The following is an 18,267-nucleotide window of genomic DNA, read 5'->3' as shown; positions in this document are numbered from 1 at the left end:
CTTGATCTCAGCTCAGGTCATGATCTCAGAGTCCTGAGATGGAGCCCCGCATCAGGTTCTGTGCTGACACTGCGGAGCCTGCTTAGGATTCTCTCTCACCCTCTCTCTCTCTGGCCCTCCCCAACATGTGCGGGCACACTCTCTCTCTCAAAATAAATAAACTAAAAAAAAAAAAAAAACAGTATGTTAGTAACAGCTTTAGAGTCAATGTAGTTTATTTTCAGCTTCAATGTCTTTTACGAATGTGTGTCCTCAGGCAAGTCCCTTAACTCCTCCGAGTTTCTCATATGAAACAGGGGTGACACCAACCTTCCAGGGATCCTGAGTTACCTTCATGCTTACTGCCATAAATAAAGAAATGTACATTAAGTGCCGTAAATTGTTTTTATTGCTATCCATGCATCAAAACAACCTTTAACCTGAGAACTGCCTTAAAATTCTCTTAAACAAATTCCCCAAAAAAAGAAACAAACAAATTCACTAGTATGAACTTAAAGGATCCCTGTGATAGGAATGGAGTAAATCCACAGGCAAGAAGATGTTAGCATTCTCCACCCATTGTCCAGTCATGGTCAGAGGTTTGAGAAAGACAGAATGGCCTGAATGCCCAGACATCTGCATGTACACTTTTGCAGCTTCTCCAACTTTAACATGTATAACAATTACATCCTAGGCTTGTATCTCCCAGCACTGTGCATGCTGTACCTTCACAGCAACTCAGGAGATTTTAGGGATAATTTTAGCTACATACAACTTTTATTTTTAACTTCAGAATCAAACCTCTTAGATGCCCTTAAAATTAAAAATAAATCAGATATCAAAAAAGTAGTAAAAAAAAAAAAAAAGAATCTGAGCAATAAGCTAGTAGCAAGATACAGCAAAAATGCAATTTTTCTGTATACCTTGCCTGACCCAGGTCAACCTTTGGTTTCAAGCAGATAAAATGGGCCATTCCAAGTACCAGCCTTCAGAGGGTCTTTACTTACAAGGGCACTGTTCACACTAATCAAATATTCCATTCTTAAATGGTATGTCCCATGGGTCTAGAACAATGATAGTAATGCAATGATCATTTGTTAGAAGTCAGGTGGGGGAAAAAAAAGTCATTTGAATTTAACAAGCAGCAGAGTTGTGACTGCACAAAGCCATTTACAAGAAACAGCTCTGTTAGGACAAAGGAAATAGACTCCTGGGCTTCCACCTTGAGGCTTCCCCATAGGTAAGGTCTAAAGCCGAGTAGACATCCACATGCTACACCCTTCGTTTGCTCCAGGGTCCGCGGAACCCCATACTGAGCCATAAAGGGAACAAAAGGAGCCCTGGCTGCTACTCCTGCTGGGGGGCTCCTACCTGATCTTCACACGCAGGCTGCCTACTCCCCACCCTCAGATCTTACAGACAAGGCACCACCTCACATTATCCTATTTTATACTCCGTATAGCAATTTGCAGCAACGGGACAGCTACGGTTACATATGTGTGTACGCTTTTCATGTCTAGCTTCCAACCCACCCACTGTCCTCCCCTACCACTAGATCATCAACTCCTTGAGGGCAGATGGCCAGACAACCTCATGCACCTTTGCATCCTACAACACTACATGGCACATAGTAAGTGCTCAATAAATGTTCTTGGACTCCGATTAAAGTACAATCCCTTCTTAAGCAGTGACAAATGGGCGCAATTGCATAATGTAGAATAAAAAACGTAGCCTCACGGTGGGCGCAACCAAGCTGGCATCTCTCTACTTCCTATTCCAAGGAAACTTTTGCTAAATATTCAAAATACAGAAACAGCACTTTCCCTCTGAACCCTTAGAGCTTAGTGTATCCACAACCATATGGACGCAGGACTCACAAATTACATCAAGAGTATGAATTAATGCATTTAATCCAGAAGGTATACGAAAAATGAAGAACAAAAACACAAATTTAATGACATCTCACAGCTAATTCAGAAAATACAGGGTGGTACAGGAGAAAGCAGCAGGTTCTTTCATGAGACAGGCCTGGATTCCAATCCTGCCTCCATCACTTGGTACATCACTCTGAGCCCCACTGCCTCATTAGTAAAAGGAAGATAGTATCTCCCTCCAAAGGTTGCTGAGAGCATCAGAGATAATGGTTATGAGGCACAAGACAGAACATGAGTAAGCACATGAGTGGCTTATCTTACAATGGAATATAAGAACCCCACTGGAGTTCTGGTGCTAAGGACCTAGATGGGATCACAAACCTCCCTACCTTCTTGTAGAACTTCAAGCCACACACCCTCATGCCACATTTGCCTCAATTACTGAGAACTCTTAGAATCATGGGGCGCCTGGGTAGCTCAGTCGGTTAAGCATCCAACTTCGGGTCAGGTCATGATCTCATGGTTCATGAGTTCGAGCCCCACATCGAGCTCTGTGCTGACAGCTCAGAGCCTGGAGCCTGCTTCAGATTCTGTCTGTCTCCCTCTCTCTGCCCCTCTCTCACTTGCGTGCTCACACTCTCTCAAAAATGAATAAACTTAAAAAATAAAAGAACTCATAGAATCACAAAAGATAATTTGAAAGCATTTCACAAACAGCAAAGCACCAAATTGCCCAAATAGGGAATACTGCTCACTTAAACGTGCCTGACTCCAAATAAAGCATCATAAGGAACATTTTGCTTTTAGAAAGCCTTAGACTACTGGGCTACTACTACTCCCTCGATGATGTACCGATCTGGCTTGGTGACAGTGAAAAAAAATAGATTTTGTTGGCCATTTCACTGTCCTCCTCCTCTTTTAATTCACCAGTTTTCCACAAGGAGTCATGTGAAGCATGATGTCAACTTACTATGAATGCTTAGTATTCCTGGGCACCTACTACAAAGGAGTGATATGGAGAATACCAGGATGAGTAAGAATCTGTTACAAAGTGTCACTTCAACACAACTGGCAAGTTATGTGCAATTAACAGTCAGCCCAGTGTGGTCAGCTACTCAGTTCCTGTCCTGTTTCAGCCCATATCATATCCTTCTCTAGCCAAGTCAGTAAATGCCTGCTGAGACTCTTCCCTGGGCCAAGCGCTGTGCTGAATAAGGAAAAGTGCCAGGGCCTGTAAGATATGATCCTGGTCTTCTAGGAGCCCATAATGTGAATTGGCAAATAAACCAGACATAAATGATGGCTAAGAGTATAATGAATGGCTACGAAGCTACACATAAAAGCATCCCTTTATTTTACAATCACACCTCATACAAGGTGGTATTTAATCAAGGGCCCGATGAGTAAGAGAAATAATTCATACTATTCATACAATAAAAAGATCAAAAAGAGAAGAACTGTTTTTCCCACCTCCTCCAAGCTGATGCTGGCCTACAAGGACACTGGGAAGAGGAGTGATTTCAGAAGAGCCTTGAAGGCTGGATAGAATCCTAGAAAGAGAGAAGCCAAGAAGCACCTGCCATGCAGGAGAGTCACTGCGAGAAAAGGCATAATGGAGGGAAAGTTCTGTGTGCAGGGAGTGTTCAAGCAAGGAGACAGAAGAGGAGAGGGGTCTGGCCAGACTGTGGACGATTTCGAGGACAGCTCTGGGAGGGATACAGAAGTTACAGAGGTGAGTGTGGAAGGGAAACCCTAACAACAAACATGGCCGAAGAGCCTCTCAAATCAGACCAATGTCTAGAATAACACGATAGGGCTTTGACAGGAAAACTGGGCCACAAGATTAAATCTGCACTCTGAAACCTTTCAATATTTCAAAGGAACCAAGGAAGATGGCAAAAGCTAAAGGCCAGAATTTAGGCTTACAATGAATAAACAAAATTTGTATCTATGGGTGCAGAATTCCAAGTAGTGAAACCCCAGTGCAAATGCTCCCCATTCACGCTTTGCTCTAGGAACACAAATCAAAATGTCCTCCTCTCAGTATTATGAAAAAGAGAGATGCTACACACACAAAAGAAATACCATTAGGGTTATCAATGAGGAGATAACCACAAACAACAGGAAGATGCTACAATGTCAATATTTCCTAACGGTCAGGCCTACTTGGGCTGAGGAAATCTCTCAAAGGAAGTAGTGGAAACCTCATGGTTAGAGTCACTTACAAGAAGACCGCAAGGCACAATCCTGTGGTCTACTCTCTTTGACGTACGTCTGACCACGCAGAAAGTTAAGTTCAGGTGAGTGACAGTGGCTGGGCAGCAGGGAGCCAAGCTGAACCACGTTTGAAGAAAAAAACCAGAAAACAGATTCTGATTCCTGATCCAGTTACAACAGTGCGTTCACTTTGTGAAAATCCATCAACCTGCATACTTAATGATATGGGCCCATTTCTGTTTGTATCTTCTTCTTCAATAAAAAGATCTTCTAAAGGCTGATTTGGAGATATCCTCCTCCATAACAACCAAAAAAAGTTTTCAAGGGGTGCGTGGGTGGCTCAGTCAGTTACATGCCTAACTCTTGATTCTGGCTCAGGTCATGATCTCACAACTTATGGGATCGAGCCACATATCATCAGGCTCTGTGCTGACAGTGTTGAGCCTGCTTGGGATGCTCTCCCCTCCCCCCGCCCCATTCCACCCCCTGGCACTCACACATGCCAAGCACTCTCTCAAAAAAAAAAAAAAAAAAAAAAAAAAAAAATTTAACAAAAGAAAACCTATTTTTAAAAAATACTAATGTTAAAGAAGTACTCCATTAAATAAGGATCTGGTAAATTCACAATCTAGAAATTTCTAAAGCAAACAAATGCTTTCCACAAGGCCGACAACTCTGACACTCAAAACTGCTTTTGAGAAAGGACACTGGAGAGAATGAACCTGGCAAGCTTAATGGTTCCACAAACCCAGAAGGCCACATAGTTCTAAACAGTCCCTACTGGTTCACATCTGGAGGGCCCCATTCGTTGGCAGTGGAATAAGGACTGTGTGATAAGGCCCGAGGACTCACCAATTCCAAGTTTATAGCTTCCCGGTCCCAAGACATTTGGACTGACTTGGCCTTCTAAGTTCACCAGGCAGAAGTCCTTGGGGATAACAAATCCCAATTATTCAAGATAGCCCACTGTCACTAAAAAGAGACAGCTTCCTCGGAAGAACCACAAGACTGACCATACTGGGGACTAAAAGGGCCAGAAGTGAAACTAACCTACAAAACCCATTGACCGGATTCTTAGCCTTTGCAAGTAGGCTCCCCAGCTTTCACAGAGATGAGGTGGGGCAGTGCTGACCTCACTGGGCAATGTTGCCATGGAACAAATCTAATTGTGTCCTACCAACATCTCCTATTAGTTATCCTAATGCTTTCTTCTACACACACACACACACACACTCCCTAAAAGTAAATAAATGAGCTTATTTTCCATCTTTCTGCCATTGTAAGTCATCTTCTTTACCTTCCCCACCAAAATAAAAATAACTCCATTATCATTCTTTAATATTCCCATCTAAATCCAAACCTTCTCTTGCCCTGTTCCCAATTACTGCAAAGTTTTATCTGATTATAAACTACCTACATTTCCTTGAATGATTTATTTATATTTCTAGATGAAAATGAGACAATAATTGCTTCTATCCTCTCAATTCAAAAAACCACATACGCTGTCCTCAAATCCCAAACCACAAATGCTAAAGATTATGAATAAGAGGAATGTCTATTTGCTTATGTTATAACTACTGAAGAAATAACTAGAGTCTTGCATGGAGAACAATCAGCTCATTCTTGACCTACCATCCTATTTATCTTTCTATTCTCAAAGCTAATTGCTTATATAAGCATGCCAATTTGCCCTGATTATAGGATTCTTAATAAATGAATGTTGTTTACATTTCACAAGTGTATTTGAATTTCTCTCCGGGAAGCCAAGCTCATCAAGTCTTTGTAAGTGGTAAAACCAGAGATCAAAGCAAAAGGCCTACATTGAACCAACAAACAATTAAGCTTGAGAATAGAGGCCTAAGCAAAAATACAATTGATTTATTGATTTTCCTACTCCAGAAGTATACCTCAGGGCCACTGTTCACTCTTGAGCTATAATATATAGAACTTTCTCCGTCAATTTTCATCATGATTATTTGATGATCATTTCTTAAATAGTTAAATGAGTCTAAAATTCAACAGACGGATCCATTTCTTATTTCTCATCTTGATGCTTTCAGTTGAATCAAAGGTCTTTAAGATTTTGGGGGGAAAATTTTATTTTTTTTTAACCTCTTCTCCACTTAGCCTAATTTCCCCATAATTTTTGGTACTTCTTAAACAATTCCTTTCCTACTACACCCAATTTATCAACCCAGGCATCTATGGTTTTTTGAGGCTCCCAGGTGATGCCAATATACAGCCAAGTTTGAGGACTACCATTTCGGCTTGTCAATCCCTTCATTATCCTGCCTTAAAGCGTTCAGCGAAACTCCCAAGGGAAAAAAAGAACAACACAGAAAAGAAGTCAGGTTCCAGAGCAAATGCTTAATTCAAGGCAGGACCTTTAGGTAACAGGCATACCTTAGTGCCCAACATGAGCCACAGGGCCAAAAATGTAAACAATCGGACACCTTTCCCAAAGCCAACAAGTTCTTAGTATAAACCAGGCACGGGCACCATTTACCCCACAGAAATCAGTCGAGAGAGATTACTTGCGGCTATAGCAGGATCTAAACACCTCAAAGCTTTCAGCTTTTGTAGCAACGGACAGAGGGGCTTACAAACAGCAACTCCTCAAAGAACAAAGTAGACTATGTATGAATTCCAAGTCACTAAAGCCCATTACAGGCTGCACAAGAACACCAAAAATGTGATCTGAGGAACACCTTTGGTGTGTCCTAAAAACTAGAAAAAGTTTGTTATGAGGTGACTATCTGTAAACTCTGCCACTGGTCATGGGTTTTTGTTTTGTGTGTGGTGGGCACGAAGATGTGACTCAGTTTGTTTTTTTTATTAAGACTGTGAGCAGAAAGTACACTTCTCCTGTTTACAACAAATACCACTAAACCTCAAGTAGGAATTCCCAGCCATCCTGGCCCACATTTGTGGGCCTCTGCTGCATCACAGCTCTCCGGCCTACCAGCTCTTCCCTAGACACTGCTTCCAAATTATATCCAATGGAAACTGCATACTCTTTGGTGTTTGGTTGAAAGCTCCGGGAAAACAGGACAGGGTGACTGGGAAAGGGGGAGACCACCTGCAGTCTGTGCAGGCACTATCTTAAAGGAAAGAAAAGACAGGAGTTATCTCTGCCAGCAGTATTCAAGTAGATGAGAGCGAACAAGGTGCATGAAGCCTCTCTATACAAACCATGACCCCAAAGCCTGGGGACATAGTTCTTGTGGTGGGGAAAGGGAAGAAACATCCCCCATTCTAGAAGGGACGAGACGGTTTGCAACTCACTCCCCCACTCTTAAGCAATTCAGTCTGTTCTTTTCTAAGGTGTCAGTGCTTTGTTCCTAAGAGGCTTCCAACTGCCAGCACCCTCTTGCCAAGTGGAAAGGATCATCTGGAATCAGCACTGCTTCTATCAGCCATCTTCATGCCACATGTTACCCGTGAGCATAAAGAAGCCCACTTCACCTTGCCCTTTTGCCCCAAGTCCTAAGTATGAAAAAAAGGAGCACACTTCTAAGACCAAGCCCTTCAAGCAACAGTTTTTGTAAAGTAAAATGAATTTCCAGAACAAACATGAGCCCACACTTTTTTCTTAAGCCCAGGAGGACTCTACACGGCGGGGGGGGGGGGGGGGGGGGGGGAATCCTTCCCACTCTCAGGTGCTAGGATTCTAGGTCTAGAAACTGCCAACAGCAGGCTCACCTCAAAGAGGGCACCACTGAAGCCAATAGCCACTAGCCAGGTCTTGGGTTTGCAAAGAACTTCCAGTCACCAGCATTTTTCATACAGCTTCTGTGTGAGCAACTCTAACGGAGAGCTCACTGTTCATTTCCTTGACAACTCTGAATGTTAATATACTTTTCCTTAAGCTTAGGGGACTTTCAGTCAATGACCCTGGCAATTCTACTCTCTAGACCACACAGAATACAGCTAAAACACAGTCCTGCACAAAGCTCTTCAAAATGCAAAGTCAGCTGATGCAGCACAGGACGGTAGATTCTGGAAATTTTACACTTTCAAGTGCTATCATCTAAAAAAATCTCCTATCTTAATAGTTGTGTCAAATTTTATTCCAACTTACAGAGGAAGAAAATCAAGGACCAGAGGAAAGATTTTAACTTGCTCAACCTGGTGCAGCAGATTAATTCTAGAAACTAGGTCTCCTGCCTCCCAGGCCAATGCTATTTGCTAAATGAGAGGCCACCAGCAAAAGTAATTCTTATCGCCTAAGGACTTAAGGGCATGCATACCTTTTCTTCCCAAAGGTCATCAGTTTGTGTTGCTGCCAGTCTCTTACTGGAGCCAAACATTTGTATTCAGATAATAACCTCTGATTGATTTCTGTACTGGATATCCAAATATACTGGCATTATGGGAGGTGGAATGCACCCCAATAAGAAGCATATATTCCCAACTTTGGTGAAATAAAGCGGCTCAGTGATAGTACCTAGGATGAGCTAGAATGGCTCAAAGTTACAACGCTCCACCCTGCCCCCAGCCCAACTTCTCTAACTCCTTTCCGTAATAGGAGAAAGGATGTGAGAAAAATCAGCAAGCATCTGACGATGACCTAACTACACTCTCACCCATCCATCTGCTCAGCAGACTGCATGGCAAGAGCTCTCCTTGGAAGTGGTTAAAAGAGAACAACACCTTGCAAAGGGAAATAAACTTAAACGTTAAAACTTGACTTTCCTTGTCCTTTCACAAGTAATTACATTCACAGTATATGCATGGCACTGACAGATTGTCTCTCCTCTGATTTGGAAATCCTAAATTCCCAACCAAGGTAGTTCAAGTCTGCCTTGATAGAAAAAACCAAAGAGCACACTTTCAGACCAAATCAGTATTTAATTCCATGCCTGAAAAATGGAACGGCATAGTGAGGATGCCAAAATGTTTGACATTGAAAATAAAACATCAAGCGCACCTCACAGCGGTCACTTCTAAGACATTTTTGTCTATTTTATACAGCTTGAAACTTGCATTTATCAGATTTAGGGATTTTTTTTTCTTAAACAGCTTTACTGCTAGCTCCAGGCATTTTCCCCCTTTCCAGTTCAAAGGCCTCAGGAAGTATAATATAATATGGGGTGGGGGAGGGGGGGCAGAGAGCCCAATCTGGATTAAAAATCCTAGATCAGTTATTCCATATCTGTAGGACTGTGGGCAACTTAGGTAATTTTATTTCCAGAATGATTGTGAGAATTAAATGAATAATGTAAGCGGGGGGGGGGGGGGACTCATAATAGGTACTCAGAAAACGTTCCTACTTCTTCCTAAAGCAGAATGACTATGTTCAACCTCAGGGCAAGAAGGAAAAAAAACTGGAAAGAAATCGACTCAAATTATTCACACACCCAAGTGGTTCTCAGTATCAGACATAATACTGCCCTAAACCATCACTTTCTAATCCGTCTTTTTGAATCTGTTTACACAGCAGCCTGATTCTGATATCACACAGAGATACAGCAGCTAGGATAGAGGGCTTAAAATTATCCTCTCCTCTGACATTCAAAGAACGAATCCTTGCGACAGCTCCTTGACAAAGGCATTAGGGAACTTCTATTTTATTTGTAAACAATGACTTCAAGCCAAAAATTAGTGAATGATACAGAATGTCTAATGTAGAAAAAGGTGTTCTTGGACAGAGACCATCAATTCTTCACCCCACCCCAAAATAAACTTCATAGCATCATCTTTGAAAATAAAGGGCAGAGGAGGGTGTATGTGTATGTACGTATATTTCCAACATTTAGGCAATGTTTAATACGATGAAGAGCCACATGGATATTTAATTATAAATGTGTAGGACCCAAAAAATACATACACACCAATGTTACCTGTAAAATATGTGACATACACACCCTAAAGGAATAAAAGTAGGTGACCGAGTTTATGAAATACTTCTATCGAACAGTTTAACAAAAACATCACACACGTATGCACAAAGGCACATCACTTTACTGCCCTATCTGTAAGGTAGGTACAAAGATGCAAACCATTACATGTATACAAGGAGTAATGTTTTCCCAGAAATACATTTTATAACTACTCTGACAGTGCTGAAGACAAACTCAAGAAGGAGAGAGACTCTCCTTAGGAAGATTAAGCTCCTAAGATTTGGATCCAATTTTTACTAGTCTTTAATTACAGGAAGTTCAGGAATTCAAATCTATTTCAAAACTTTTCCTATAAAAATTACTATTTTTTTAAAGTTAACCCCTCCACTGATCTTACTTCCACAATCTCTAACTCTTTTCTTTCCTCTTTCCATTCATATCTGTTAGTTTTTTTAGAGTCATACAATGTAACTTAGACTGATGAAGGGGTAAGGAAACAGTCTGAGCAGGTTTGGTCTCAAGATTTTCCAGAAATAGATGGACTTGTCATTTTCATTTTTATTTACTCCTTCCCAATGCTTTAAGTATTCTAGAGCTTGAGAGTGTAATTGTTTTCCATGTCTGAAATGTCTCATTAATTATTGACGTAAGCCATACTTACTTACAATGAGGTGCTTGTATGCTTTCCTGTACAGTACTACTATCCAGTTTTCCTCCCAAATCACATATATGATGTTTATCATAAGGAAATAAGTCTAGTATCAATAATGCCAATATGATTCCCTGTGTCACAGGGTAAAGAATTTTCTCCACATGTGTACTTCAAAATATGCCACCTAAAATTTATCCTTCTACCTTGATCTCTAGAATTAAATGGTTTGAGTTGACTACTTAAGCAATTCACAAAGAAAACCAAAGTTGAGAGCATCACATGTATAACTTCAGGGGAAAAAAAATTATCTTAAGAGAAATCACCTTAACTCTGGACTTCCATTAGCGCATAAAGAGGACACCTTTTAATTCCTCTTGTAGGTTTCCAAATAGCAGCTAGAGCTGACTAGGGGGAGATGCAATAAACACATTAACGTCCAAGTGCATCACTAACAAGGCAGTCCCCAAGCTGAGACTTCTCCAAAAGCCTTGTCTTTATTCCGAAAAGGTCAGCCTGATATTTTTTGGTTTCATTTTTTGTTGTGAGGTGCTTAAATATCATCAACAATTAAGAACCACATCCAGCAATTGTGTGTGACACACAGTAGAGTAAAAGTAACCACAACAACCAACCATTGCCCCAAGGAGTTTGTGATGCAGAATCATAAATGTGACATACTAAGTCTGTGACTGCTAGACTTAAGAGTAACACAAATCCACCATGCTAATGATGAAACATTTTTCTAAAGATTAATTCATATCATGTGTTATTAATCAACAGCATAACTGAAATCTCAGGCAAAACACGCTATCCCAATTGAGCAGAACTTAATTGCATTATTGTGATCTGGTTTTCCTGTGTCACTGGCCCTTCCATTTCCAGTATACACGTACATACACGCAGCACCACAGGATGAAAAGACAGAAAGCCCAGAGCCAGGAGGTAAGAACCATCTGTCTGGAAGGAAGAGGATTTTGAATAAAAACGTTTGTCTCTGGAAAGACAGGTCAAGTATGCACCCAGGCTGCCTTGAGAAGTAATTAAGCCTATGCTGTTTCATTTCAGTGTGTCCCATCTTGCACAACGACGGGAGCAGCTGTGGGAGATCACAGAAGATGCAAAGCAAGACAGGCGGCCTCATCTATCTCCCGACTGCCACACCAGACTTTCCGGGTGGCGTGAAAAAAGCTTTTGCCCTCTGTTGTCTCGAAGAGCACAAAGCTAACCTAGCCTCCAGAACGTTATACCCCCTGTCAAACCTGCCCTTTTAAAAGGCCTGAAGAAAGGCAAATTTAAATGTCCCAGTGTTCAGACTCAGAACCCTTCCCAAAGTTAGGAGGTTACACACCAAACACCCGCAGGCACACGCAAATTTGAATGCCTTGAGCACAAGGTTCTCTTGCTGCCTAGCCTCGTAGAGTTTAGAGGTAACTAGCTAAGAAAAGGTAAATGTACAAGTGTAAGGAATAGGAACGCGTCGGATCTTGCCGGTTTCCCTTCCAACATCCCTTTAAGGAGGCTGGGTCACTAAAAATCGGAAGTCTGGGGACCAGCTGTAGTACAGACTCCGGCTGGGTCGAGGGGGAGGCCGCCACACCCTCCGGAGCTCACAGCACTGACAAGCTGTGGTTGGGAGGGGCTCAGAAACTTAGTCCCAGCAGAAGGGAGAAAGAAGGGAGTCTTCAGTGTCTTGGATTTAAAAAGCTAAAAGCAGACTTCAAGAGGGAGCCGGGGATTTTGCTGTGTGTGCCGGGGATGGGGGGGGCGGGGGGAGGGAAGGGGTCGATCCTGATGTCAGAACAGCTCGAAACACGTCCCCGCAAAACTGCACATTCTTGTGGTCTAAGGTTTAAGACCAAAAGGAACGAGCTGAGGCAAAGCTGCTCTCCCGCCCGAGTTTCAGATCCCGCCCCTCCCAGCTTAGGGACCGGGGCGCCGCACTGCCGCGGGTTTCCTTATCTTTCCCTTTCGGGCCAGCTCCCCTCGGCCAAGCCGCTACGTCCGCCTCCAAGTTCGCCTTCGCGCGCCACCCGCTGCCGGCCACATGCACCCATCTGCCCGGGACCCCGCACGCCGGACGGTCCGCAGGGACTCGGGGGTGCGGGGATTTGGGGTTTTGTTTTTTTGTTGTTGTTGTTTTTAACAAAAAGCCTTAGAGGCACGCCGCCCCCTTCTCCCCGGCCCGCGCCACCTTCCCTTCACGCCCACGCCGCACCTCCCCGGCACACGCGCTGCGTGGTGCTTCTCCCGCCAGACAATGGGCTCTGGGCTGGCCAGGCAGCTGGCCCAGAGCCCCCGGCCCCATCCCGGGACCCCGAGAGGGCTGAGCGCGGGGGATGGAGGGGAGCGGAGAAGAGTAAGGCTGGGGAGGCCACAATGGGGAAGGTGGGCGCCTCCCCCTTGGGACAGGAGGCTCGCTCCCGGCGCCGGGAGAAGAAGAGGGGGCGGGGGTCAGCTGCGCCTCCCCGCCCGGAGCCCCGCCGCGCACTCACCAGCACGATGGCAAATCGCTCTTCCAGTTCACCTGGCTCGGGCATCGGCAGCTTCAAAGGCACGTTGTGCGCCCTGAAATCGGTCTGCTGCGAATCCATGCTCCCCGCGTTGCCCATGTTAGCTGCACGCCGGGGCCGGGGGCTGCTCCGGGCCCCTCGCGTTCGCTTCGGAAATCAGAACAGCTCCCGGCGGCCGGCTCCCGCCCCGTGGCGCGACCCGCCCGGCTCCCTGCTCTCGGCTGCGCCCCGGCGAGTGTGCAGCGCGCACCGCTCCCTAGCAGCGCTCCGAGCCGAGCCACCCCCCGGCCTCCCTCATGCTCTCCACCGCCCCAGCGCCGCCCCGGCCTCTTTGCCTCGGGAGGGGTCGTCAGGGCGCCGGGCGCCTATCTGCATGTTGCTCCTCTGGCACGCCGCCCCCTGCCTGCGATCGCGGCCAGCTGGCGCGTGCGTCCTCGGACTCGGTCTTGCGCCGGGCCGCGGCCGCCGCTGACACTTGCAGCCCCCGGCCGGCGAAAACAACGCTCTCTCGCGAAGAACCTGGAGCAGACAAATGCGGCTCCGCGCTCCCGACACAATGCCCCCCTCGCCCGGCCCCCGCCCCCGGCCCGGCCCCGCCCACTCGCCCCGCGGACTGCCGGGACGCGTAGTTTCTGCCCAAAGTGTCCGCACAGCAAACCCCGCCCGCTCCGGAGAGGGCCGGAGAGGCAGTGTGCAAGCTTCTGGCTGCAGCTTACGTCCCTTTAGACCCCTCCTCACTCCCACGGTAGAAATAACCACCTCGTCTACGTGGGTTCTGAGACGTAGAAGGCACACCTGACAAGTGAATGCATGATCCAATCAACCGGTGATTGAACGCGAGCATTCTGATTTAAATTTCAGAAGCTTGTTACTGTTCAAAAGGCTCTAGCTTAACAGGTGGCCTGAAAGGTATTGGCAACGTCCTGCTTCATGAATTGGGGAGTGGGTCCGTGAGTGCTTATTTGATTGTTCTTTCTTCCTTATGTAAATCATTTTTGTGTGATTGAAATGTTTTCTAAACAAATACATACTTGTATGGGTTTTCTTTATAAATATCCATTATAGTTATATGTATATATGGTCAGACGCTAGAAGTTGGAAGAGAAGGATTCCGTTCGATTCAAAACACTGGTCAATAGCTATTATGTATGGGTTACTGGGTTCCTTCGTGGGAGAAAAAGAGGATTGCTCCTGCTCCGGAATACTTCATAATGTAGTGCAGGAGAAATTTTACACAAATAACCATATCTCATGTGAGATAGAAAGGAGGACAGAGTATTTGGGGAGGCTTGGGAGGTGGCGTTTGGCTGTAGCTACCTTATTCCTTCATAGCAGCCTTGTTCCAGGTGTTTTACAAAGAAGATTGGACCCAGCCTTATCTCTGGGATGCTTTCCAGATTATCACTATCCGACATTAAAGCAGTGGAAATAGAACCAACCTTATAAACACGACTTTAACCAGGTGCCCATGTTGTAGATTTCAAGGGCATCCACCTGGTTGACTTGTGGCTGAACAACTGTAATTCGTTCTTTCTGCGCTTGGAGCCGTGTTTCTTAATCCTGGTTTATCAGAGTCACTTGGGGAGCTTGTTGTGGAAACGCCACACACCTTGGACCCTGCCTATTCAGAATTTCCCAGAGCTGAGAGCTGGAGCACGGACAGGTGTATTTTTAACAAGCTCCCCAGGTCATTCTGATATGCAACCAAGGTTGTTACCCTGTTGTTAAAAAGCAACTGCTTCTGGAGAAGGTAACACACCAAGACTAAACATCAAGGACCCCATTTTTCATTTAGCTTTATAAAGCCCAAGATACCTTGAGCATAGTAGATGTTCAATGACTATTTGTTGAATTGACAAATGGGTTTCACCAAAAGCTTATGGAGCAAATATTCACATAAATACTTCGTGTGTGGGTATCATCTATTAAATAAATGACTTCTGGTCTTTTTAAAAAGAAGGAAGAGAGGATAAATAAATTCAAATTAAAAGTCTGAATAGATGCAACCTGTATTTCAAAACTATATTGTATCAAAGTTAACGGTAAGCATGTTACCCATCAAAGAAAGAAAAACAGGAATATAGATACATACACATACCCCAACTAGTGAAAATGAGTGAGAAAGAAAAGCAGTTAGTTCAAACCAAGTGAGACATTTCTGATCCACAAATGTATTTGTTTTCTTTCCAATCTCTAGACGTATACTTTGGATCTGATTGACACAAAATCAGCCCACCCAGAGGGTTGACCGTCTGCATGGAGAAGCTAGAGTTCTTTTCTGCACTTGAGAAATCCTTTTTTATTACATTTATGACTCCCTCTGGCCATATTTCTGCCAGTAACCAGGACCTTTTTCTCCCCTTAAGTCTTATCACATCTAGTCTCTCTCATAATGTCACACTTTGAGAGGAGCCAAAGGACAAAGTGTGCAAATCCATGAACCAAAAGAACTCAGCCACTTCAAGGTTTGCAATCTTTAATATTTGTTATTATTTGTGAGTGTTATTAAATATAAAAATAAACAAAACACTCCATTATACAATTTCTGTAAGAATTTCTATCAATATTTGGAGGAGGGGGCAGAGGAGGAGGAAGAAGACATTTCTTTGACTGTAACACTCTTAAACTCTCCCCACAAAATTTAAATTGGTTGACCATTTTTATTTATTTTTTTAAATGTTTATTTATTTTTGAGAGAGAGAGTCTAGGTACAAGTTGGGGAGGAACAGAGAGAGAGAAAAGGAGACACAGAATCCGAAGCAGGCTCCAGGCTCCAAGCTGTCAGCAAAAAGCCGGACGTGGGGCTCGAACTCATGAACCATGAGGTCACGACCTAGGCTGAAGTTGGACGCTTAACCGACTGAGCCACCCAGGCAGCCCAGGGTGATCATTTTTAAATATGTATTTCGTTTTCTGATTATTAAGACATGCGACTTGTTATAGCTGTTGCAAAATATTGGCAAAAAATTAACTGTTAAAACTATCCATTCACCTTCCATGGAAAATGAAATGTTAGAACTTTATATTCTATGTACTAGGCATTTGCAAGTTATGCCAAGGATGGCTTGATCAGGAATTCCCCCATAATGGTGTAATTGCTTTCAAAGAAGCTCTTCCATCATTCAAAACAAATACTCCTCCTACAAGGTCAGCTGAGTTTCATTGGTATCTCCTCAAGTTTTAAATGTAAAGAAGTGCCCTATAGCTAAGTTCACTTAACTTCTTAAAAAGGCACTGGTGTAAGAAGATTCTCCTTGTGTGTATAATTATAAGAAATGAGACAAGCACCCTACGATGAACAAAGCCATCAATAGCCCTGAATCAAAACTGTGAAATAGTGATAGCTGGGATTTTAGAGTGATTGCTTTATGTCAATTTACATCCACAAGAGTCCTGAAAGATTTATCTATCTATATTTATTTTTTTAAATATTTCTTGAGCGCTTACTATGAACCTGACACTCCCATTGATTTTAAACAAAGTGTAAACATGGTTTATTCAGTTTCCAAACCCAAGTAATGATGGCTTCAATAATATATTCTCATTAAACTTGAAATCCTGAAAAAGGTGGATGCTAGTGTTAGTGCAGCAACTTAGGAAGGCTAGGACCAGTATTTCTGTGATGGCTTGGTCTTTCCTACATACTTACAAAATCGCTGCTAGAATGCCATGAATCAAGGATGTGCTCGGGACAACTAGTGGGGAAGAGGTGATTTCAGGTCTGTTCAGAGGTCTGTTCCTTTTATCAGGAGATCAGAAGTCCGTTATTCCTCATGTTCCAGAACTGAATGAGACAGTCATCCCTTGCTACAGGAAGACCTGGGAGACTGAGATAAAACTTGGGGAGGGTCACATTTCCTCAACTGGATAGAATCAAGGTTCAGATAAAAGGTAAAGGGAATAGATATGAGTAAGAAATGGGGAGACAGCAACATCTTATAACTCCTACCCCCACATTTCACATCTTTGAATATGACTTTATATTTGCATAGGACTTCATATTCTACAAAATACTTTTACTTGCTTGATCTTATTTCATCCTGTCAATACAACAACAAGGAATTTAAAGCTCAACAAGGTGATTTTTCCCTAGTTTATACAAGTGAAAGAGTTACAAGTTATGTATTTTGATTCCCAAACCAGTATCCTTTCTTCAAAAAAAAAAAAAAAATAGTTCTCTTGGGGCAGCTGGGTGGCTCAGTCAGGTAATTGTCTGACTCTTGATTTTGACTCAGGCCAATGACCTCACAGTTCATGAGATGGAGCCCCACATCTTGGGATTCTCTCTCTCCCTCTCTGCCCCTCCTCCTCTCTCAAAATAAATAAATAAACTTTTAAAAAGTAGTTCTCTAAAATTATCATTTAGAGTTAGAAGCATAATGAGATTTCTGTTTCTGATCAAGATAGAGTAATAGGGACCAGACTGAATTTGAAAGTAATAAAATACAGGACAAAATATATTAAACAATGTCCCTCAAGAGTTATGTGAGATAGAGTATTTGGGGAAGCTTTAGAGATGATCTTTGACTGTAGCTATCTTATTCCTCCATAACAGCCTTGTTCCCAGTGTTTTACAAAGAAGACTGAATTCAACTCTATCTTCTGGGAGGCAATGAAAAAAATGAAGTGAACCCTACAATCACCCCAGCTCACTTCCTGGAGAGTTTCTAGATCACGGTGCACAGAAGAGAAACCCAGACTGGGCCTACCAGAGTCCCTGACTTGAGAAGGCAGAGGTGAAAGTCCAGAGAACCTAAAAAGGCTAGTGTTCTCAGGACAGAGTACTGGGGGGAAAAAAGCTGCAAGAACTCCAGATGTCTGAACAGAAAGGAACTTCCTCAACTTGATAAAAGGCATGTACAAAAAACCTACTACTAATATTATAATTAATGGTGAGAGACTAAATGCTTTCCCCTAAAATCAGGAAAAAGGGAAGAATATATGTTCTCACCATTTTATTTATTTATGTTTATTTATTTTTGAGAGAGAGAGAGAGGGAGAGGGAATAAACATGGGAGGGGCAGAGACAGAGGATTCAAAGCAGGCTCCACACGGACATCAGAGAACCCGATGCGGGGCTCAAACTCATGAACCATAAGATCATGACCTGAACCAAAGTCAGATGCTTAAAGAACTGAGCCACCCAGGTATCCCTGTTCTTAGCATTTTAATTCAACATTGTGTGGGAGGTT

At 43.3% G+C, this 18,267-nt stretch overlaps 1 protein-coding gene across 12 annotated transcripts in view; it reads right to left on the bottom strand.

Moving 5' to 3' along the window:
• FMNL2 (formin like 2) overlaps positions 1–13,592 on the bottom strand; it is a 308,508-nt gene extending 294,916 nt beyond the window's left edge. For 3 of the 12 annotated variants that reach the window (XM_053215079.1, XM_053215078.1, XM_053215083.1), the window contains exon 1: positions 13,058–13,591. In XM_053215079.1, the coding sequence (XP_053071054.1) occupies positions 13,058–13,174 (117 nt within the window). In that variant the 5' untranslated portion in view covers positions 13,175–13,591. Of the gene's footprint in view, positions 1–13,057 lie in introns of all 12 variants that reach the window. The other 9 variants (XM_027055762.2, XM_027055764.2, XM_027055760.2 and 6 more) reach the window with 4 other exon arrangements.
• Positions 13,593–18,267: the final 4,675 nt, after the last annotated feature.

The sequence above is a fragment of the Acinonyx jubatus genome, chromosome C1 (genome assembly GCF_027475565.1).
Source record: "Acinonyx jubatus isolate Ajub_Pintada_27869175 chromosome C1, VMU_Ajub_asm_v1.0, whole genome shotgun sequence".
In the NCBI taxonomy this organism is placed as follows: domain Eukaryota; kingdom Metazoa; phylum Chordata; class Mammalia; order Carnivora; family Felidae; genus Acinonyx; species Acinonyx jubatus.
This window is presented reverse-complemented; position numbering and strand designations above follow the sequence as displayed.